At 38.6% G+C, this 23,893-nt stretch overlaps 2 protein-coding genes across 4 annotated transcripts in view; one reads left to right on the top strand and one right to left on the bottom strand.

Moving 5' to 3' along the window:
* The window catches only part of Grin3a (glutamate ionotropic receptor NMDA type subunit 3A), a 156,561-nt gene extending 151,227 nt beyond the window's left edge, over positions 1–5,334 (top strand). Inside the window, exons 9-10 of the mRNA XM_033759136.1 lie at positions 1,033–1,109; positions 4,992–5,334. Coding sequence (XP_033615027.1) covers positions 1,033–1,109; positions 4,992–5,319 — 405 coding nt within the window. The 3' untranslated portion in view covers positions 5,320–5,334. The remainder of the gene's footprint in view (positions 1–1,032; positions 1,110–4,991) is intronic.
* Positions 3,920–23,893, bottom strand: part of Rnf20 (ring finger protein 20) — a 33,035-nt gene continuing 13,061 nt past the window's right edge. The window contains exons 11-21 of one of the 3 annotated variants that reach the window (XM_010614335.3): positions 23,407–23,542; positions 22,977–23,098; positions 22,512–22,882; positions 21,013–21,130; positions 20,275–20,424; positions 17,780–17,992; positions 16,587–16,712; positions 16,281–16,421; positions 15,585–15,686; positions 5,453–15,203; positions 3,920–3,987 (exon numbers count right to left, since the gene is read on the bottom strand). In XM_010614335.3, coding sequence (XP_010612637.1) covers positions 15,027–15,203; positions 15,585–15,686; positions 16,281–16,421; positions 16,587–16,712; positions 17,780–17,992; positions 20,275–20,424; positions 21,013–21,130; positions 22,512–22,882; positions 22,977–23,098; positions 23,407–23,542 — 1,656 coding nt within the window. In that variant the 3' untranslated portion in view covers positions 3,920–3,987; positions 5,453–15,026. Of the gene's footprint in view, positions 3,988–5,370; positions 15,204–15,584; positions 15,687–16,280; positions 16,422–16,586; positions 16,713–17,779; positions 17,993–20,274; positions 20,425–21,012; positions 21,131–22,511; positions 22,883–22,976; positions 23,099–23,406; positions 23,543–23,893 lie in introns of those variants that run through there. The other 2 variants (XM_033759134.1, XM_033759133.1) reach the window with 2 other exon arrangements.

The following is a 23,893-nucleotide window of genomic DNA, read 5'->3' as shown; positions in this document are numbered from 1 at the left end:
ATTTCACTTAATGGTGGCAATAGTGAAGAGTTGCTGGGAAAAAAATCTTTTCCCCATAGATTCTTTAAAAATTTTAGTTAAAAATTAAAACCCAATAAATGAGTTTGCAGTTTCCATTTCCCCTTTAGGTGACTCTAACTGTGCCTCATCTTTTTCTCTGGCCCCAAAGTTTGAGGCCCTGTAGTGCCAAAGACAAGCCACACAGGAGCTCAGTTCTTCCACGTAATCCAGGCACCAACACATGGGTGGATTTATAGAGAGAAGCAAAACTGCTGACAGACTGAACATTCAGGCACACTGGTTTACATGTCTGCCTGTAGGAAAATGGCAGAGAGCCAAAGGGACTCAAGTATCTCATGATCGAGGGACTCCAGCAATGACCACAGTGACAGTGAGGTGGGAGTGCTGACCCGGCCTCCCTGTGGAGGGATCCCTCCCACCTCCCACTCACTCACCAACTCACTGAGTCTCCCCTCAGCAGTTCTGTCACTTTTACCCTCTCTGTCCTCTGGCTGACATCCTTCCTTTGTTAATGCAGTACTTCTCCCCGCCCCCAGAAATGTAACACTCGTTAGTTGAGCTACAACTAAATTCTAGTCTTCCTATTTTCATCTCTTGGGAAAACTCTGGAGACAAGTGATGTTCTCTGTTCTGTGATAATACAATTACTTTAATTCCCAGGAGTTTGCTTCCCTTCATCTTGGTTACTAAGAAATTCACTTAAGATTTTTTTCTCTTCACTAGCACTTGCATAAAGACTTCTGCTATGCATGAGTTATGATAGTGCTTCTTTGTATCACATTTATAAGCTTTTACTATATCACTTTGCTTTCCTGCCACATAAAAAACAACTTAGAACTCTCGTTATAGAGATTAGGGGCTGACTGCTGATCCATTATCAGACAGTCCTGGAAGTCTGTTAAGAGGCCAAGGTTTGCAGCAACTAGATACTCCATTAAATCATAATTGGTACTTTGTCCCCTGACCTGTGTGTCTAATGATCTCTACCTGTGAATCTGTTATTCTCACCAGAGATTTCATAGAGCATTAAATACATCATACACAGAAGAAAAGCAGCAGCGTTTCAAGACCAAACATGTGGAAAAGAGGTAAGAAGAGGTCAATGCCAGCTATCTTTGTATTTGCTAAAAGTTTAGAAATGTAGCTGAGACTCCATGAGCAAAAGAGAAGTTATGACTAAACAATGATTCAGATCAAATCAGGACAGTCTGTTGATAAAACCAATATGAATATATGTAATTTCAGACTGAACAAAGTAAAGAAATATAGACACATATATGGACACTGAAATGCAGCAAAAGCAAAATAATCTCACAGCTTTAAGTGCAAGTGTGGACCCTGGAGTGGAACATCATATACCCAATCCTGTCTCCAGCACCTATAATATGGGTTGTCTTCGAGTTATTTAACCTTTCTGTGCTGCAAGTTTCTCATCTGGGAAATTGAGATAAAATAGGACCCACGTCCAGGCATGGGGGCACATTGTAATTCAGCACTCTGGGAGGCTGAGGCAAGAGGATCACAAAGTGCAAACCTAGCCTGGGTAACTTAACAACTTAGCAAAACCTTGCCTCAAAGTAAAAAATAAAGAGCTGGGGATATAACTCAGTGCAAAGACCCTGGGTTCAAACCTCAGTACCACAAGAAAAAGGGGGGGGGAGGCACTTCCTAGGGGTGTATGAATTAAATGAGATAATACATGTGAAAATCCTGAAAAAGTATTTAAAAATATTAGCTGTTGCTATGTACAAAACAATATTTTGTAAGTATTGCAATTAATTTTAGGATACTGTCTTTTTGCACGTTTCCAATCCCCACCCCTTTCCAGCACTCCTAGAAATATTTGAAATATGTGATAAACATGTCCTGCCTAATTTCTCAACACTTAGAAATCCCTAGAAAAGTATACATTTATTGGAAATAGCATGCATTAAATGCATCAGTGACATTTGAAAACTCATACTTTATACCTTCTCCAGAGCCAGCCTGTGAATGGCAGCTGCCTCATTCATGATAACTAAAGATGACAAAAGCATTTTAGTCTGGTTCCTGGTGGCCTCTGTTGCCTACTGCCTAAGGCAGCCCTCTTGGTCCTTTCAGAAGCCCAGAGGCCTCAGAGGAGGCATCAGTTGTGGTAACTCAGCCATCTGTAGCATAGCCTCAGCTCAAGGCTTGGCTTCAGATAGGTTTCAATCTCATTCACAACAGAATAAAAAGAGCAGACAACATGACTTTTTTCTTACTTGTTCATATCACCTCTGGGGCTGTTGCATTACTTTCTCTCTGGGTTGCAAAGACCTTGTCAGAATCATTTCTGTCTCTTAAAGCCTCTCTTACCAGTCAGTGGGGACTCCCTGCCTCCTCTGTCTGTGGCATCCTGGTATCGCTGTGCAAATCAGTTAGTGTCAAGCTGTAGACCAATCAGGTCACAGCTGTTTCATATCATGTTACATTTGGCTATTATTATTTTTCACATAAGTTTTAACTAGAACACAAAAAGATACTATAGCAAATATATCATCTACAGTGATAAAGTATGTTTTCCAGCAAGAATATAAAGGACAAAGGAGCATAAACAGCAGCCCTATGAACCTATTTCCAAATATGATATGATTCTTACTTCTATATCACCTCAACTCAGAGCCCAAATGTCTGTTCAACCTGGAGAAATGAGACTGCGGCAGTTCCAAAGGAGATACAAACAATGAAAAGGAATCATGTTATTCACCCCATTTTCTTCCATTATAAGTGAGAGTTACTAGCATCTTGGGCCTATATTTCCTGTGTCCACCTCCTTATAATCCAGCACCTGGGGTTGCCTGGAAAGTCCAAAAAATGGGTAGGTCCTCTAATCCCAGGTTTTCCCTACTATCAACCATCATTCTATGGTACTAGTTATGTGTGCTGGCTTGAAAATGCTCTCTCCCTCTTTTCTTGGAAGAATATCTATGCAAATAACTGCTCATGACTGCTACAAATTGACATCTTCCCTTATACCCCATATTTATTGAATGAAAGTACAGATAGGTATTGACAATGAGCTTGAGGAAAGAAACGGAGAAATTTGAGCTATATATGGAAATTTTTTCTTGAGTGTATATATAGTTCTTAATTTATTCAACATGAAAATTAACTCTCTAAGGCTGGAAGAAAAATTAAGACTGTATCTTCTCTCCAATTCTAGTCTGACGTGGAGCTGTAAGTAGATTCATTATAGAACTTTTTATCCAGCCCAGGACATAGGAAAACTGAATTCAGGTGCCTTCTGCTTGTTCATAGGAGAAAAACTAAGAAAAATGTTAAAGATCTACATAGTAGTTCATGTGTTTTAGTGGCCCAGAGAAATTTTCAGCTGTTTTGCTGTGAGAGAAATCATCCCAGTACTTGTGTTTGCAGCAACAGTGGGCGCTTATGAATCCATGAATCAGCTGTGCAGTTTGCAGGTCTGAGCCAACTTGGCTGAATTGGGTGAGCTTGCTCTTATGTCCGCAGCCAGCTTGATAAGGTGGTGGGAAGAAGCTAAAGGCTATCTAGTCTGATAGCCTCAGCTGGGTCAACTGGGAAGATGGAGGACTTTCCACATGGTCTATGATCAGCAAGCTAAAGGGGCCTTGTTCACATTGTGGCAGCCGGGATCAGAGAGAGAATGGCAACGTATACAGCTTCTTAAAAACTCAGGCTTGGAACTTCCAACTTTTCTATTGCTGAAATGGCTGAATGAGACCAGACTTCATTCAAGGAGAGGGTAATCAGGCTCTGCATCCTGACAGACATAAGCAGCAAACTCACAGTATAGGGGGACATAGGTGAAAGGAAGAATGAAAGATTAGATCACTTTTACAATCTACCACAGGGGAAAGCAAAATAGAATTGTCCTAGTAAGTCTTTGTGGTTTGTTCCCAACCATGTAACTGCATCACCTTATTATCTGTCCCATTGCCTCTGTTCAAGGTTCTCCTCCTCTTCCTGGCAAAGAAAGGTCCAAGAATAAAGTCAATTCAGTTATATGGATGGCAACAAAAATATAAAGATTTAATAGAGTTTCTAGTGTGCGCTGCCCTGTGGTCAACTGTAAAGTGACCAGAGTCCTCCCTCCTCTTTTTTCTTCTCATGGGGTAGAAGAAAATCAGCAATTATACTGCTTAGAGCTCTAATCTGTTCTTGTGAGAAACTCTTATTACATCCAACTTACAAAGTTTATTTCAGAAAGAAAATCAATTCATCTAGTACCATGTTGGCAATGACTTGCTTACTGTTTGTAGCCCCTTCTCCATGATGATTGTATGTGGTACAATTCAAGCCTGAAAGAGGATTACAAACCTGTTTCTAATTGACTTTCATTATCCCAGCAAGAAGCTGTGGACTTTTGAGGGTTTTTTTTTTTTTTTTTTAAACATCAGAACTGACTTGTTGTTTTCAACCCACATAAAGTCATTCCTTTACTGAAAAAGACATTGCTGAAACCTGTGGCTTATATACCTTTATTCTTCCCAAAATCGAGTAGTGATTATCAGCAAGTCCTGGTAGAATTAAACATGAGCTATATATAGTAATATCCATCTGCAGACTGATGCTGAGTACAATATTTGAATAAACCTGCTTTTCACTCTTACTACAGCATCCTATTTACAGTTAAAGAAAGTTTCAAGGCAGTGCTGCTTTCTAATCTTTGCCTGAAGGGAATAAAAAGTCATCCAAGGTTCCTCTCAAAGGAGATTGCCAGAGCCATTGTATCAGATGATACTAATCCAGTTTCAAAGCAGCATGAGGCTGGACTTCAGTTCAGAGTTTATGGTATCTACTGTGTCTATGACATTCTAGGAGGCAATCTGTCTGTGGTTTGGTGACTTCATCTCTAAGTGCATTCCCAGTTCCACACTGTTCCTGCAAAAAGTAGCCCACCAATGGAGAACAGCACTTTGAAAGCTGCAGAATGGAATGTGAATCTGAACTGACTCTCTGTTTCCTAGGACCAACATGGGACCCTGTCAGCTCATGGTATGGAATACTTCCAATCTGAGTCATGACAATCAACAAAAACACATCTTCAGTGATGAGGGAGAGCAAAACCAGCTGAGCATCCAGACCCACCAAGACATCCCTCTCCCGCCAAGAAGAGAACTCCCTTCCTCCAATGGGAAAGCAGACTCCCTCAACCTAGCCCGGAACTCAGTGATGCAGGAACTCTCAGAGCTGGAGAAGCAGATTCAAGTGATCCGCCAGGAGCTGCAGTTGGCTGTGAGCAGGAAAACGGAGCTGGAGGAGTATCAAAGGACAAATCGGACTTGTGAGTCCTAAGCAATCACACTGCTCCCTGTTCTCAGCTCCTGGCATTCCTGAGCCCTTGAGACACTTTGTAATGCTCTTTTGCAATGACTGACAAAGGTGTGGGGAAGCTGAGGTGGAAGTCAAGTCTATTCCCCCAACCTACCCCGAAGCAGCAGCTCTTCCCAAGCTCAGCCCCTACGTCTCCAGGGTAGGAATCTTTTCACAGCAGGAGTCTGAAGTTGGTCAGAAGTAAATTCCATGTAAGGAATCTGTGAACAACCAGACAACCCCAGGTCCTGTTAATTTTTTCACCAGGTGCCACAGTAATATTTCTGGTTTTTAACCAGCCCTTTCTCTGCACTATTAACAACAAGAGATAAAATGTTATTTATACCTATGTCTTACTAGGTTGTTGGTCCTAACCTTAATATAGAATAGGATTATCCAGGGTTATTAATTACACACAATTCCCCAAGATAGATTTGTTCTACATTCTGAGTGGGGAGCCAGCTAACTGCTAGAGAAACTTAGGGGAGAGGGGATACCTAAAAATTAACTGAACTTAGAATCACTGTGTGCAAGAATTGACTGGATCAGAGAAAAGGGACGTTCCTGAAAAAAATGACCTCTGGCCCCATCCTAACAGTAGGGACATGTTTACACACTGTTATGAAAGAGGACAGGGATGTGGTGACTGAGAGCAGAGGTCAGGCAGAAGAGAGTTTATAAATGCATCCCCACACTTTTAGAAGAAAACTTTTGGGCCAGAAAGGCAACTTGGCTAAGCAACTAATAGGACTACATTTGTAATCTAGCTAAGCATCCCCACTATTGTGTGTGCCTTTTTAAAAGCAAAGTGAGGTTGTGGCCACAGGATGAAGCTGGAACGTTCCTGTTAAATACCTATAACAGGGTAGGAGAGCTGGCACTATGGGTTAAGTATTCTGCATGCCACATACTAGGTCATTTTCTGATTAGCAGTCATCTATTAGCCATAGGATCCCAAAAGTGAATCTTAAGCCTTCTCACATCACAAGTTTCAACATTCAGGAGTCTGCCCTGTGCTTTTCACACCTGTATAGTAATCACAAACTCAGTCTCCTCTCCTCACACCCACTCATCTCTGAGGAGTTACGTACAGGTTTTGGCTTCTCTTGTTATCCTCCAGGATCCATCTAATGCCCACAGAAGACTGGTGTAAGTAACTTCCCTTCTGCCTAGAAACCCTTTTCCCAATGTACAACTGCTTAGGTAAGCAGAAAGAATATTGGGAACTTCAGAACCTCTGCTCCTAAAGATTAACATATTTAAGTTATTTAGGAGACTCATCAGAGTTCTGATTGCCAGGAGCCTTTCACAGAGATTATAGGACAAGAAGCTGGTGAGGGTCTCGGAACCTACCATTAACCAACACCGCCATGAAAACCACAGGGCATCCTAAAATTACTACTGGAGAAACACTGCTCTGGGTTTGGTTGCGCCCAAGCATAGGAAGATGTGAGGAAGAAAGCGGGTGGGGGGGAGGCTTGTGCATAGCACAGAGAGGAGGAAATTGTTTAAACTTCAGCAGACATATGCTGATTCACTTTCTAAACACCAACCCCCATAACTCCAGGACACCAATTAGGACTAAATTTCCTTGTTTATTAATTATTGCTTTATCCTCTCAACACTCATTTCTGTACCCATTTTGAAAACATTTGCAGTGAGTTCACAGTACTGAGCCAAGCAGCGCGCAGATCATTAGAAAGGTGTCTCAATCACAGTTTCTTTCTTAACTTCAGAATACGTCTGCATTTCTACCCAGAGCTACCCAGGGAAGGATAACCCTTTAAGCTTCAGATAACAACCTAGCAAATAATTGACTGAGAAAACCAAGGAGTGAAGGTAAGCTCAGAAATGCTCATAAGGGAAGTATGCGGGCTCTAAAGTTAAGCTTCAACAACCTCCCCATCAACCAGTTCAACAATGGCAGAAAACAGCTGAGCCCACCCTAAAAACAAAAAAAGGACAGATCACTTTGAAAGCCTGTTCTCACCCCAGGCCCCAAAGTAGATTTACAGCTGCCTGTGGGAGATGAATCCTGACACCACCCATCTGCAACTAGAGACTGCCACTCTGCTCTGAGCACCCCTGGGTGTCAGCACAGCACAGAAGGCTTTTGTACAGGTGTACCTCAATCCACAATAGCCATGCTCCTATTACATTACATGGACATTTTTATAACTCAATTCATATTCTGACTGTACTTGAGAAGCTAGCTATTTAAGGGAACCCAGAGGTGAATTTTTTTGTAAAGTATAGATCCCTTTTGTAATGTAATTATTCCTTAATGTACCCGTTTTGTAAGTGGATTTTTGTATATTGGGTTTACCTTAAGCTTCTCTACTGAGGCATTCTGAGCAGTGGGAATCAGATGCCAGACTGCCCTGCCTATCCAGAGTCAAAGACCAGTGCATGCTCCTCAAGTATCTTCTGAGGAACTACCCAGCCAAAACAGTGGCCAAGATGCACCAAGCAGCAGCACGGGCTGAAGGCAGCCTTACTGCTGCCAACACTGCTTGAAATACTTCCATGTCCTGGATAAAGAAAAACCATAATCACTTGTGGTGAAATGAAGCAGTCTTCATGTTAAGTAACAATGGTTTTTTTCAATGGTAGTAATTGAACAGTTTTACAATTTGTGGAACAGTTTTACAATTTGTGAAACAGTGTGTTGTGTTTTGTAAAAAGATGTCACGAAAGGGTGGGTCCCTGAAAACCCCTTTTCTGTTCTGCTCCACCTTGGTTCACTCAACTCCCCTCCTCAGGTTAAAAAAACAAACAAACAAAAAACTGGAGGGTTGTATTTTGGCAAATTACAAAGAGCTAAGGGTGCTCTTGCCCACCCCGCAAGTGGGCTCCCATTTCATGAGATCAGGAAGGTCTCCATTCCCTTTTATACTCTGGTATCGGGAAACCTGAAATATGACAAACTGTCCGCCACCAGAGGACAAATGAGTAAGCTGGAACACATAGGGCTAGTTAGTCCATGTAAGTAAGAATAAGGGTCCCAAAGTATACACGCCAGAGATAAAGGGGAAGGAGACTCCTCCAACAGAAATGTTAGAAGACTGGGATGGCCAAGTACGGCAGCCACAGGGACGTGATAAGTTAAAAGTTTTTAATGTGCCTGGAGGTGACTCCATTATTCATGAATCTTGTTGTTGCACAAACTTCAGGGAGCTGTCGCTTCCCATACAGCTCAACCCAAAAAGTGGCAAGTGGAGCAAGAACCAGGCACAACAGAGCTATATCGTCTGGGTGATAGACTTGTCAGTGCTGGGTCCATTAGAGCCTTGGAGCAAGTTATGCACTTCCTCGGAACAGAAAATAATGGGAAAGAACTACTTTTGACCCTCTTTTCCTCCATATTTTGACAACCAGAAAATCTAGTCTTCAGAAGAAATTGCTTTCTAGTTAAAACTATTTCACCACCTGCTATTTAGTTACTCCTTTCCTCACTCACCTAATCCATCCACCCACTCCAGAATTCCCTTACTCTTCTTTTTGTCACTGATCATTTTATGAAAATAATGTATTTATAAGGATTTTCTTAAGGTTTGTGAAGAGTATTTGCATTGTGTCTTCATTTTAGTGTGTTTGCAATCGCTCCGCTCCAAGAACTGAAATGCTGTCTTGTGAGCATGAAGTAAATGGGCTGCTTTGCTCCAGCCACTTTTCTCGTACAACTGTGTGGATGGACTAAACGTCCTCAGGTCTTTTCCATCTTCAGTTTCTATGACTGTGGAATAAATGTTCAGACAGAAACTTCACCTACAGATGTCCTGCTGGCATTCTTTGGGGATCCAAATGCTGCCAAGATATCAGCTTCTTTGTACAAGACACACATTAATACTATCATTTATCTGTTTCCTTGGTATAATCTAAAGAAGTAGAGCAAGATATTCTCAGAAAACTCAGCCCAAGTATCATGAAACAGAACTGAAGTGCTTCATCTGAGAATATTCTAGGTAAAAACATATCTATAGACCTCTAAAAACTCTGTCTTGATGTCCTCATTGAGTAATTCAACAAACATGTTAGTTTGTGTACATGCCAAATACTAGAGAAACAATAACGAACAAGGAAGGTATAGTTTCCTTGAGACCTGTTCACAGTCTTATCTTTTCACAATCTCAAAACAGTAATAGATAACATTTATTGGGCACTTACTACAAACTATGATCTCATTTAAAAATTTAAATCAGCCTCATTAGACAGGTAAGTCAGATATACTCTAGAAGAGGCAAATGAGACCTCTAGTTTACAGATGGAAAAACGCCAAGTCAGAGAAATTACCTAACCTGCCTGAAGTCACAGCCAGTAACAGTCACTGCAAGAAATTCATACGCAGTGTGACTATACAGTATTGTTAGGATTCTGATCATTGCCTCCCTCCTCCTCCTCCTCCTCCTCCTCCTCCTCTAATTCCTCTTACTACCTAGTCCCTTGCCTCAGCCTGGCCCCCAGTTCTATATGACAGACACAACAGACAAGCTGATATAACTGCTCTTGCATCAATCCACTCATTTTCACTATAGCCCCTTAAGTCTCACAAATAGTGTTCAGCATCAATTCTGCTTTCTAGCCCAACCAAGAAGTGGAACACAGGCACAAATCACTCAGCAGTTTCAGGTCTGATAGTCCAGACAGTTTTCACTGCTGGCACACTTACCATGGAATCTGCTAGCCTGATTTATTCTTCACATGTGTTCTTTTGAAAAGTCAAATCTCATAAAGAATATAAACCTATCAACTTACCCAAAGCTGCATCATTCAACTACTGGTTTTTGGATGCCTACTGTGAGCCAAGCATTGGGCTAGTTGTTCTCGACAGATAAATTAAAAGCAGATCCTGGTCTCACGGTCCCATGGAGCTCAATCTAATGGAGGGACACATACTGGTAACACAATTTAGGTTCACTGACTAGATAAATGTACATCAATTACTGTGGGAACAAAGAAGACTGTGTGTGTGCACGTGCGTGTGCATGTGTTTGTGTGTGAACGCACTTGGAGATTGAGTGGAGGGGAACAGGCCTCTCAAACGAAAGAAACAACATGTGCAAAGTTCCAGAGTAGGGAAATCATGGCAATCAGAGAACTGGGAACCTTAAACAGTTCAAAAGTGACAGAAACATAGGCACAAAGTAGACGACAAGCTTAAGAAATGGAAAGAGAAAAGGAGAAGATAACTGTGCTAAATCCAATTTGTACCTGGAAGACTACAGGAACTTTATGTTCAAGAATTTTAAGCCGAAGAGGGACATACTAAAAAACAGGACCCTCACCACTAGGTAGCTGTGGCTGTCATTCACATGACATCTGTTTCTAAATTAACAGAAACCAGTTAACTTTTTGATGTTGTGGAAAGAGTCAGCCATGACATCATTTAACCAGCCAGACATACTAGAAGTAAATAAGCATAGATAAAAATATGTGTCCTAAAACAAAAAAATAGGTGGCCCAGATTTCAGGGAGGATAGAAGACTTACTTTCCTAGAAATCAGAAAAAAAATGTAAGTAGAAAGAAAAATTAACCTCTCAATTTGATTGTTAAGCACATAATAAATACCAGGCACTGTACTGAATATATCTTACATACTTAATCTCATAAAAGCACAGGTGTGCTACTGGAACTCTTAATAGACATGGCAACAAAAAGCAGTACTTACCCAAGGTCTGCTTACTTACATCTGAATTATCAGGATAAAAATACTAGATATTTCTGTAAGTATTCACAAAGACTTTAAAATTACTCAGAAAATATATTTACTTCTTATCTTCCTGATGACAAACACTATTGGTATAAGTCTCCAATAATTCTGTGCCTTAACTGAATAACCCTGGGGCCTATTTCCTCATCTCTAACATAAGGATGTGGTCTGAGGTTCTTTTCAGCTCTCACATCCTACCTTTCAAGCCATGCTACTCTATATTTATCATCTTGGAGTCCTCCAAGCATATCGTTATTATGAACATACTACTCTTCACATTTTGTTTACTTCTCAAAAAACCTAAATAAAAGCTGGGGATGGCGGAGAAGGAACTCTCATTCCAGGCCAGGCATAGTGGATCTGTGTGGTTCCCAAGTGTGGCTGTCCCGTCCAGGCCGGGTGGTGGCACTGTCCCTGTTAGGGTGAGGCAAGGCGGTAGCCAGGCACCATCAGGCTTTACTGTCCTCCACTTTGACTGCCCCAGGCTTGACTGCTCCAGTTCGCTTCATCTGGAGGTGGCGGAGGGGGCCTCTTGCAGCTTCACAGATGGGAAATGGAATCATGGATTCACCTGGCTGTGCTGGACGCTCACTCTCCCTTCCCTCCAGTTCAGTACCTGTTGTTTCTCCTTTCAAATACGTGATTGTAGTAGCACTTTCCATATGAAAGAACTCTCCTTATTTAAATTAAAAAAAGAAATTAAAAAAGCTGGGGATGAAACTCAGTGGTACAGCACTTGCTTAACGTGTGAGGCTCAGGGTTCCATTCCCTACAATAAGGTTCAAAAACTTACAATAAGAGATCTGGCTGTTATGGGTTATCTCTACAGAGGAGACAGTTTCAGAATTCATAATTCCTTTTCCTGCAATCATAAAGAAATTTAAAATACAGTCATAAATATTAGGATAACTCAAAATTTGAAAAATAACTTCCACATACGAAGAAAGACCGTTTCCACTTAGGGGATGAAAAACAAATGAGCAGTAAGATTTGCATTCACAAATTGACCCAAAAAAGGAGATTCCTGAAGACGTGGCAACAGAATGAGGTTGAATGAACTCAAATCATATGAATATTCATTGAATACCATTTGCCCTTGCTAGATTTGGGGAATGAGATTTTTAAAACATTCTTTCAAAAGCAAAATTTTAGTAATCATTAAGTATGCTATCAATAAGACCTTATTTGCTAAGGTTAGGAAGAGACCAAACTTGGTCAGAAATCCCCAGAGGTAAAGCTCAATATTTCTTTGTGAAGGGACAATCAGGTGTTTCCAAAACTTAAGATCTAGGAATTTTTGAGTATTTCTATACCAGGTATTTCCTGTATATATGTGTTATTCCAACCTCCACACCAGCCACCAAGGTTCTGCTTACTCTCAGTGGAAACATCTGAAGTTAGCTCTGCAAGTCACTCAGGAAGACTTCGTTCATAGTAACTAGCCAAAATGTTCCTGTAGATCAACTGGGACTTGAGTTTATCTGTCAATTTCAGTTTACCCTCAGAAAAATCCTTAAGGAACAAAATTTAAGGGCATTCCATGCTAGCAAATGACACTGGGAACAGAGATTATCATATAGTGTCCTGTAAGACCATCCCAGTAAGTCTAAAAGACAGATGATCATTTCATTGTCACAATATCAAGTCACATTCATTGCTCCTGAGGCATGCACATCATTCTGTAAGCACAGAACTTTTACCCTTGAAGAGTAACGATGCCTGTGGATCTAGACAAAGAATAAAACAAGGAATCCAATAAAAATTCATCATGAATTTAACAGCTAGCAGAAACAGCTTAAAACCTTTGAAAAAAGTCCCTATAGTAAGTAAAAAGAGCTAGGCCACGTAGTTAAGATGCATGCTTCAGATACAGCAAACATGATTTTCATCAAAACTGCTGAGAAATTTCCAGGATAACAAAAAAAAGGAAAAACTTTAAAGAAACAATTCCTACAAGATATGAAATGTTTAATAAGCCTATAGTACTTCTATAACAATCACTGAAACTGACATTTGTAGGTATTACTTGAAGAAATCTCTTTAAAGTTCAGATGTATCTATAGCTGTGGTTTCTAATTTTTGGGAGACTGTGAATGTTCCAAATTTCTTTAAGAATCTGAAAAAGTAAAAACTAATATACATACAACCCAAATGAAATTTGGTAATACATAATAGCTCATTCACTGACTATTTCTATAGTCACGAGAAACTAGATTACCAAAGGAAAGTCACCCTTTCTTGGTCGTTATCTGAAATTACTTTGACTGCTGTCACTTGGATCTCAACTTCTCCACTAGAGGAGTTTCCCTGAAAACTAGCCTCCCCTAGGATGTGTTTTCCTTCACAACATTCCACAAACCCACAATCTCCTGGTGCTGGGCAGCTGGCTTTCTAGCTAATTGTCATAAATTAATATCTACACCCAAACTATATGCTGCCCAAGTAGTCCATTTGTCCCTCAATCAACAAAGTTATACTCAAGGTTCCTCTGTAAGAAAAGCAAGCAGCAAGGAGAAAGTCGCCCATTAGTAAATGCAAATGCCCCACGTGTCTAGGAGCCGGGTCTTCATCCCACTGGAGAGGTGTGTTTGTGTATTTGTGTCCCAATTAGACTCATTTCTTAGCCCACACCATATGACTTTATGAAAGTCATCACAAGTCTTACTGATTACAGCTGACAAGTACAAAAGAACAAAAGGTGGGGATCAACAGGGATCTACTTTCTGTGATCCAATATCAGAGAGAAGTTTTTGGCTTACTGGTTATTATAAAACTAGTACTTCAAGAACCCTCAACCTAAAAGTGCCAGGCAGTGATATATTCCCTAAAAAACAAACTACTGACTCTTCTCCACCATGATTAACTATGGAAAAGAATTCAGTAGTCAAACCATCATCTTGTAGGCATTCTCTCTCCTCAGGACAGACTCATTCAAACAGCTGAAGAAACTACTTCATTTAAGCAGAGAACTAAATAATTTAAACACAGTCAGCCTCTTAATCCAAGATGATCACTTCTGTTTACGAGAATTCATTTCTAGAACAGAAAGTATAAAATTAACTAGTAATAACAAAAAATGTTTAAAAATCACCAACACAAAAGAAAATTAAATCCTGCTTTAATTGAAGCTTGTGGAGTATAAAGTCCTACAAAAACACTGAGAATCTTCTGGAAAATAGGGATCACAACCATCCCTGCAGAAAGGAGGATAGGAGTAATTCTCAGCTCACCCACACCTTTCTGTTTTAATTTCCCAGAGTACCCAGAAGTTCTCTTCACTATCTCAATCCTGTTCCTCATCCCAATTTTTATTTCATCAGAAGACAAAAGGGGCTGTAATAGTTTGAAATTATTCCGGCCTCAAAAATTTAAACTTTTAAGTAGCTAATGATTAAAAATTTAAATAACTTTAGCAGAAAGCCAGCTGACCTTAAAAGTTACTTTGCTAGTATATGAGAAATAAGATTGAATTATCCTGGATATAATTTCATTAAGGCTTCAAACAATTCAGGAAAGAGGAGCAAAACTGTATCATTTTATAATTCAAGTTTTGAAAAATTTTACTACCCAAAACAAGAAAAGTTTGCACCCACAGATAGCTTATTTCCAAAAGGTCATTCCCATTCCCCTAATAGCACATTTGTCCTCTTTGTTCCTTATGTCAAAAATATCAACTTGTTTTCTCAGGAGTGGACAACCCAAGATTAAATGATGGACCCAAACAAAAAGCATGTTTAGTCTCAAAGCAGGATATAAACAAAGCTGGTAGTAAAGACAAATACGAGTTTGTTTCTAATTCATTCTAAAATCCCAGACTTATATCTACCAGTCCCTCTTCCCTAAATTCAACTTGCTACTAGAAAGGAGAACCTGGATGTGAAGCCTGAGAAGGAAAGAGAATTGAAAGAAGAGGTGGAGGTTTGGTGGCTAATGAACAAGTGCCTGTCTGGCCAGCTCTTCTTCTTCTCTTGGCTTGGATCAACCAATGTAGATGCGGTGGAAATCATTGGCACCAAAAGCAGCATTACACTTGGGACATTTGCGCTGACGGGTATCATAGCGCGTCTTCACACATTCAAAACAAAAAACGTGAAAACACTTGGTAAGCACAGCATCCTTTTTACGCATGTTGCAGCATGGACAGGTCAAACGTGCCTAAAACAAAGAAAGATGTCTGAGACTGAGCGATCATACAGGTTAACAAATTAAGTAGTGTCACATACAGTGATATCTCAGTTCACGAACTTAATTCATTCCACAATTCTGGAAAAGACAGCCACATATGTGTTTATATGGGAAAGATGGCAATAGTCATGTTTGTCACCTGATGCAGAGTTTGCACCAAAGTGCCACTGTAAAATGAAATAAGTAACAAGAAAACAAGCACTAAAACAAGAACACTACTTCGCCCTTCAAAATAAACCATTCTCTGGTAACCATGTACAGAAATTCAGTGTTCCTTCGCCCAATATATTAGCAGACCACTTTGGGCCTTGACAGAACCCACAAAGAAATTACTGAGGTAGTTTTTCTAACCTTGTAATCCTTAATCTCCTCCATCAGAATCTCATCACATTTGGGTACATTATCTGGTTTCTTTGTGGTCTCCAACTTCCTTCGAAGTCTAGAGATGTCTTCCTGTGGCAAAATAGTAGATCAATTACAGACTCTTTCCCTACATGATATTTCTGTTGTGGAAGGAAAGGATTTTCCAATTATCTTTAGGAATGCAGAGAATTGTACATTATGTTTTTTTGTTTCAAAATGACAAGTAACCAATCTTATCCGTAAACCAGAATTGCACCACCTTACTGCCAATTCAGGCCTGTGAAAGCACAATCTAAGAATTTAAAAGACAGGTCACTTTATTTTATGGTGACTAGTTTTAAGGTAAGAGTAGACTGGGATAACAATAATTTGAAGATTTATGAGTAAGAATAGAAAGGCATCATAAACAATGACATGACAAAAAATAGAAAACGTACAGAAGTATTTTTAAATTTTCTAATGTTGTTTATGCTAATAATTCAATAATTCACACACTTAATATTTATTTCATGCCTACTATATAGTAGGCACTACAATAGGTTTTAGGGATATACCATTGAAGAAAACAGAACAAGTAACCAATCAATCCCAAGCAAACTCATAGTCTAATAAGAAAGGATATGCATTATACTAATGACTCATCACATGGAGGTGAAATGTAAAGAAAAAGAGAACCACTCTTACTTGGGCTCGTTTGAAATTGAACATGTCCTTTTCTTTGGTGACACTGTTCTCCACAATCTCATCCTGAAAATCATGTAGCTTCTTCTGAGCCAATTCCAGCTGGGCTTTGAGGTCATCTGCAAGCTGAGCTGCCTCCATTGCCTACGTGTGGTGTACAAATAACACCATCCCGTCACCCTTTATTTCTAGCAAGGCAAAATGTTAACCCAAGTTTAAGGAACGAGTAAGTTGAAAACATCATCTATGTCATGTTTATCTGCTCCTCAAGACTGCCTAACACTTTAGATGCAGAGTGGTCTACTATACCTTGCGCTTGTTCATCTCCAAAGCTTGGGTCCTAAGGCCCAGCTCCTTCTCTCCTGTGCCAATATTGCTCTGCAATAGGTGCTCCTTCTCTTCCAGTTTCCTTACTACTTGTAACTGGGCATCGACCTTCAGAAGAGAGAGTTGATTTTAACACAAAAAGGAAAATAAAATAAAATTGGCCATTCTCTGCTAATTTATATCCTCACAAAATATAGTATGTTAGAAATCTCAAAACTACTGAGTTCTATTCACAAATCCTTCAAAATACACAAAAGAGTATGATTTTTAAAGGCTTCACACATTAATATATAGACGGAGAATCAAGTAAGAATAAGGGAAATCACCGAAAAGAATATTTTCCAAATTGCCAAGAATAGGACATTTACTTATAGCATCTTCTGTAGACATACTAATTCTCAAAACTTGACAACTCCTGGCTGGGGATTTAGCTCAGCGGTTCGGTGGCCTGCCTCACAAGCGCAAGGACCTGAGTTCAATCACTGGTACCACAAAAAAAAAAAAAAAAAACTTGACAACTCCTACTGGAACATATAAATTTCTACTCAAAAAAAGTCCAAGTGTGTCTGCTGGGCGTGGTGGTGCATGCCTGTAATCCCAGCACTCAGGAAGCTGAAACAGGAAGATCTCTGTGAGTTCAATGTCAGTCTGGGCTACATAGTGAGTTCAGGGCCAGCCTGAACTACAAAGGGAAAACCTGCTTCAAAAAACAAACAAAAAAGTCCAAGTGTGTCTCTTTTATAATGGCTAGAAGTTCTAAAATTGTCTTTTTTCTTAAAATTTATGCAGCAAGTAGAACCGACATTAAAGACTAAAAAGTAAAATTATATATCTACTTCCTAACCCTTCACTCACAAACTCTCATCCCAACATCCAGATAACCACCCACTCTTACAGTTTTCTTGCAGCCTTTCAGAAATCGTTAAAATCTGTTAAAATCTACACACAAAAGCTTTAATACACAAAAGGGACACAAATCACTTGATACATTTTGGACATTTGTTTCTGCATTAGCAAATCCACAGGGGCTATAAGGACTACACTGTACTCCTTTTCAGGGATGGAGAATTTATTTACCAGGACCTTAATGACAAACTTTTAGTTTGCAGTATTTTCATTCCTACCATTGTGTTTTGTTTTCCCAAAGAATAGAAAGCTCTACTCATCCTAAATACCTGAGTCTTCAGAGTCAAAACTTGGTCTGCCAGCTCCTCCTTCTCTTCTTTCAGCAGCTTATGGATCTGATTAGACTTGATACGCTCTGACATGAGCTTAAAATTCGCATCATCCTTCTCCCTCAACTGCTGCATCAAGCGGATATTTTGTTCCTGCATGTCTTCAAAGGCCTGGCCCGTGACATCCATCTCAGAGAGGAGAGCTTCTTCCTCCTAAAATGGGAATCTAATTAGCATCATCTTCTAACTCCAAGGAATGAGAATAAGAAAAACCTTCCCATGGTTTGTTCATATATAAATTAAATTAGCGACAGAGAGAGATTAGTTCAAGAAACTTTGAATAAAAAGCTTAATATTGTTACTAGGATAGCTTTTAGATGACAGAAGAGGTCTATTATTTGAAGTTAACTGATACCAATTATTGAGCTGATACTCATTAGTTGATCTGTGCTTAAAGCCAGCTAAAGCAAACAAGCATTATACATACATCAATTTAAAAAACTGATCAAGAAGCAGCTGAGAGAACTTCTATCATGAAGCCTCATATATTCTCACACTTTTCAACAATTCTGATACTGACTTTAATCTATAGACTGTCCAATGGTTGTAAAGATTCTAAGTTTCATAATAATCTGATAGGTGACAAATGGCATCTAACAACAGCTATAATTTATAATTCTAAAGACTGAGTGTCTTTTTATGTTTAAAAGTGATTTAAAGAGCAGGGGATTTAGCTCAGTGTGGCCGTGCCTGCCTGGCAAGTACAAGGTCCTAAGTTCAATGGCCAATATTGGAAAATAAATAAATACAAATAAAAATAAAAGGGTGATTGGAAATCTCTTCCGTGAACCATTCATATTTTTGCCTGTTCTTCTATCAGGTGGTTGTTGTTTTTCCCTATCATTTTTCAGAATTTTAAGAAATATATTAGGAAGATAAACCCTTTGGTGACAACAGTTTAAATAAGTGTTTCTTCCTTTTTGTCTTTAAATCTATTGACACTTTAACAGTGCTTTTGCCATATAAAAGTTTTTGGCTTTTTTTTTTTTTTTTTTTTGATGCTGGAGATCAAACTTGGGACCTTGCACTTGCAAGGCAGCCGGTGTTTTGCTTTTTATTGATATCTCAAAATTAGCAATCTTTTTTTCATGTTTTCTCATTCTTAAAATTTTAGTTTATTAGTATATGTGTGTAACACATAATATGTACACCTAGTCTTTTACTAATAACTGGAAAGGTCTTCTCCACTTCAAATTTAGAAAGGAATTTACCTATTTTCATTTCACTCTTTGATATATTCATCTTTTTAATATATCTATACTTCATTTGGAAATCATCCTAGCGTAGTGTTCTAATATGTATCCAACTTTTTTCCAATATTCCTTTTTTATTTTTGTCCAACACATTTAAGTCTTCCTCTGATTTAAAACTATGCTAATGTAAAATAAATATCCATGAATACTTTAATCTATTTCTGAACTATCTCCTCAATCTCAAAAGTCTGTGCAGTAGTTGCAAGCTATTTTACCTTATGAAATTTTATGTTTTAGTAACTGCAAAAGATCCCATTGTCAGTTTTTAGTAGTTTTTTTTCAGTTTTCCTCATCATTATTTACTTTTCCATATATACTTTAAAATCAGTTTAGTACCAAAATAAACAAATACATTATAAAACAAAAAATTGTACTTTTATTGGAATCAGAATAAATTTATACACTAATTTAAGCACTGACATTTTCAAAATAGAGAATAATCCTAGCCTAATCTTTCCTGTAGTGGTACAATTTCCTGACAACATATATTTTAAAAAGAGGGAAAGTATACAAGATCAGATTTTTAAAAAGCCAAAATTCTACTTTTTACAAAATTTATGTGCACAGGATCTAATGGAAGCTCCTCTTTTCAAAACACTTAATGATCAAGTTACCCTTCAACTACTTTATCTCGTTACCATTTTGCTATTTCCTAGAAACAGTGCAGGTGCTACTAACAGTGAACCTATCTGTGGATTTTCCAATTGTTTGGGGTATCTTTATTATTGAATGTTAACAAAAATTCACTGGGACTTCAAGAATTACATGCTCATCATGAGAAGGAAGATAGTTTCTAAAGTTTATGACCCAAGAACAACCATAGTTAGCACATTAGTTATTATTTCTAAGTTTTCTTAAGTTTCACATATCTATAATCATGTGTATAAAATCATATCATTTTTCACCTTATAGTCACTATATGCCCTCATTCCTTAGACCAGCTAAGAAAGACCAGATCCTTGATAAACAATGTCTGAACAACTGTCTATCCATTTAAAAATAAAAATTAATTTCCTACCTCCCAAATACTCAAAACAATGGAAGGATAAAAAAGACTTTAATGAATACACAAAATTTTTTAAAAAGGATGAAAAATATTAACAAAAAAGACAAAAAAACTAGCAAATTTCACTGGCAGTAAGTTAAATGTCTAGTAACATTAAAAGAACAAAGTGTGCCTGCCTGCTTGGCCATGGCCAGCTTCTTCTGCAGGTACTCAATCTGCTCCTCCACTGCCCGTATCTTCCGTAAGGCCTCCTCATCAGCCATCTTCCTGTTTTCTTTTTTCTCCTTCTCCTCTAGATCCTTGAGTCTTTGCCTTAGATCTTCCAACTACAGGAGGAAGAGAATCATATAAAAAATAAATGAAACTTCTTCAAGTATCAGTGAATACTGTGTATCATAGAGGGCCTATAATACCAAAAGAGCATGGATGAAATTACAGCACAAGATAAATGGTGCATTCATGATAAATAATAGAATACACCACATTACAACACTGTTTTAACATACTTCATTCCTACATTTTATGTTTCTATGAGCACCATTTTTGAGGACTACATCTATACCTTTCATTACAATAGATTTCAACCCTTTTTGCAATGTCTCAAAATTCTAAAAGTACAAGATACTTCTCCAAAGTAATCAGATAAAAAGAACCACTATAGTAATTATTTATATAGGTAAAGTAGGAAATAAAATGTTTAAAAACCTACTCCTGTTCCCAGTAATTCTGATGTATCTTACTACCTTGCAGAAAATCTAAAGATCTGCTTTAGATGGTCTTTGGCTAGAAAATGTTGCTAAATTAAACCACTAACTTTAAAAATAAAAAAAGTAGCTATATCCTCAACAAGTATGAAGAAAACCCCATAAATTAAGATTTTCATCAAAATGACAGGTAACAATTGACTAGATTACCTCTGCTTTAGACTTCTTCTCAGCCGCCATTAACTGAACTTTGTCCCTCTGTTCCTTTGGGGCAGAGCGGTACATATCTAGCAATAGTTTCATCTCCTTTTGGCTCTCTTGTGCCTTCCTACAACAGGGGTTGCAGAAGGAGGGGAATAATAGAATGAGAAAATAAAGAGCATCAGAGCAGAAGAATTCTGAATTGAGCAGAATATTTTAAAAGTTTTTTAATTCTCTGTTGTACCTAAAAGGCAAAATTTTGTACAGACCATCAACAGACTTCTGGATATATTCAGAAAATAAAAAGAGTAAACTGTATGAATGAATCATTTCTTGCTTTAGGTCTCTAACATAAAGTTGTAAACAGGCCCAGGGATTTAGCTCAGTGGTTCAGTGTCCTGCCTTGCAAGCGCAAGGACCCAAGTTCAATCCCCGGTACCAAAAAATAAATAAATAAATTAAAAAATAAAATAAAGTTGTAAAAAACAAATATATATTATGACATAGGCAAAATTCTAATCTCTTAGAAATTGAGATTACATAGGTGTGGAAAGGGGACCAGGTATATATTTAAATAAGGCACTCAGACAATTCTGACATTTGAAAGAAAAATGTTTACCTTACAGAGATTAAGAAGAAAAAAAGGGAAAAATATGGAAGCTCAAAATATACTGGGTTTTTTTTGTTTGTTTTTTTTGTACCAGGGATCGAACTTGGGTCCTTGTGCTTGTGAGGCAGGCACCAGAACCACTGAGCTAAATCCCCGACCTTCAAAATATACTGTTAATATTAGTATGGCTGATTGCTTAGACATCATTTGAAGAATAGTGTTTCTGTCTTACTAAGCTATTAAACCATTTAACTACGCTCGAGTTACAAGAATTTTGAAGCACAGTGGTCCCTTTCAACCCCAAACATCAATGAAGAGTCAACTATAAAAAACGCGTAGCCAAAAGTAACCAGTCCTACTAGAAATTACTGGTTCTGAGGGAGAAGGGCAATAGGTGAGGTTATGATAAAAATAATGTTTCACTGGATTTCCTAAGAACTCTCTTAAAAGGATCGGACATACATAAAAACTAGTTTACCATCAAACAGATCTGATATTGTTCAATTACAAAGAAATATACTTCACTTAGTATAATTTAAACTACAACTAATGCCAGTAATCAGCCCAAACCCCAGAAAGAGCAGTAATTAAGTTCCAGCAATTCTCAGGTGTGTTACTTCAACACGGTATCCTTTCTCTTAATTTGATTACCTGAAGAATAAGGCCAGGGGTTTACCGAAACCTAACACCTCAATTAAACTATACAATAGCCAGGCAGGCCATTTACAGCTGTTCAGCTGATCAAGACTTGAGACCACATTAATTATACTTTCAGGTAAACCTAAAATATTACAAAGATCAGACTAGCCAAGTCATCAACTAAACATTTCATTTCATTTCTGATGCCTGAACTTCAGGGTCTGGGTCAAAAACCGTTCACTCTAAATATTGCTCTTACTTCAATTCAATCTTCAGTTGTTTAATAATTTCTGCTTCTTTTTTCCTTCCATCATCATGTTTCCCCTTCTCTTTATCCTTAACAGAATCTCTCTCTTTTTCTGTCTCTTTCAGTTTCTGCTTCTCTCGTTCTCGCTCCCTTTCCTTCTCTCGTTCTCTTTCTCGCTCCCTTTCTTTCTCCTTCCTTTCTCGTTCTCGCTCTTCTTCATCTCGTCTGGACTTGACTTCATTGACATCCTCCTGAGATGACTTTGACGCTGAGGACTGGACGGATAAGTCCTCGGAGTCCTGTTTTATCTCTGCGGGTTCATCCTTAGGGTCCTCAGTACTAGACTGGGACTGCAGAAGGGCACTGCCACTCCGCAGACGTGTCTGTGAGAACAAAGAAAACAAAGGTGCACGGTGTTTCAAAAACTGCTGCGCAAACTTAGAAGTACGTGATACTTATTCTACTGCCGCTGGCTACCTTGTTGAGGTCAGACTGGGCTTCTCTCAATTTCCGCTTATACCGCAGGACCTCCCCTTTCAGCTGGTGATTGTGATTCTGGAGGCTACTGATGAGATGGCGCATCTCTCGGTTTATAGGGCCTTAAATACAGCAATGGCAACGTTAAGAAGTGCAACAAGGGTAAAGGCACAAGGAGAGAAAGTAAGAAAAACCTTTAGAAAACAGGGAGCACTACTGAAAGAAATACTCTGTCAAAGAATGGAAATAAAATTGGACAACCTGAGTTAGAAAACAAACACTGAGGCTGTGAGCCAACATGAATTATAAGATTTAATTTAAGGCAATTTAGGATTTTTGAGTTAGTATTAACAAATCTTGGGAACCATGTTGTGTCTTTCATGGAGGACATGTACAGCAGACAAGGTGCAGGGCAGAGTAATAACTATACCTGCTTGCTCATTGGCAGCAAGGGTCTGCTCAAATTCTATCCTTAGCATTTCATACTCCTTGCGGACCTGGGCCAGAGTATCTTCTAGCTGGATCACTTCAGTCCTCAGTTTCTTATGAAGACTAACTTCATCTCGCTGCATACAGAACATGGAACCAATCAAAAATTCTTACCAAGATACGGAAAGACCATCATATTCTATTATTCTGTCCTATATTTGATCTGTAAGGATCAAACAACGAGAATATGCCAAAGAAAGAACGGGTAACTGAAAATGTCCACTCCATTTAATACTTAATCAACACCAGGAGAGTTTCCAACACCAATGTGGAAACTGGCAAGCCACTAAATAAAGGAAATGGCCGCCAACTCTGAGACTATTGCAACTTAATTGAAAAACTAAACCATAAAATAGTATATATGTATTTATGAAGTAGTAGTCAATTCATTTGCTGGCATATATATAAAAAGACCAAATACATCAAAG

This window comes from Fukomys damarensis, unplaced genomic scaffold, assembly GCF_012274545.1.
Source record: "Fukomys damarensis isolate Sample0158 unplaced genomic scaffold, DMR_v1.0_HiC HiC_scaffold_36, whole genome shotgun sequence".
NCBI classification, from domain to species: domain Eukaryota; kingdom Metazoa; phylum Chordata; class Mammalia; order Rodentia; family Bathyergidae; genus Fukomys; species Fukomys damarensis.
The sequence above is the reverse complement of the archived record's forward strand: the minus strand, read 5'-3'. Positions and strand labels throughout refer to the sequence as shown.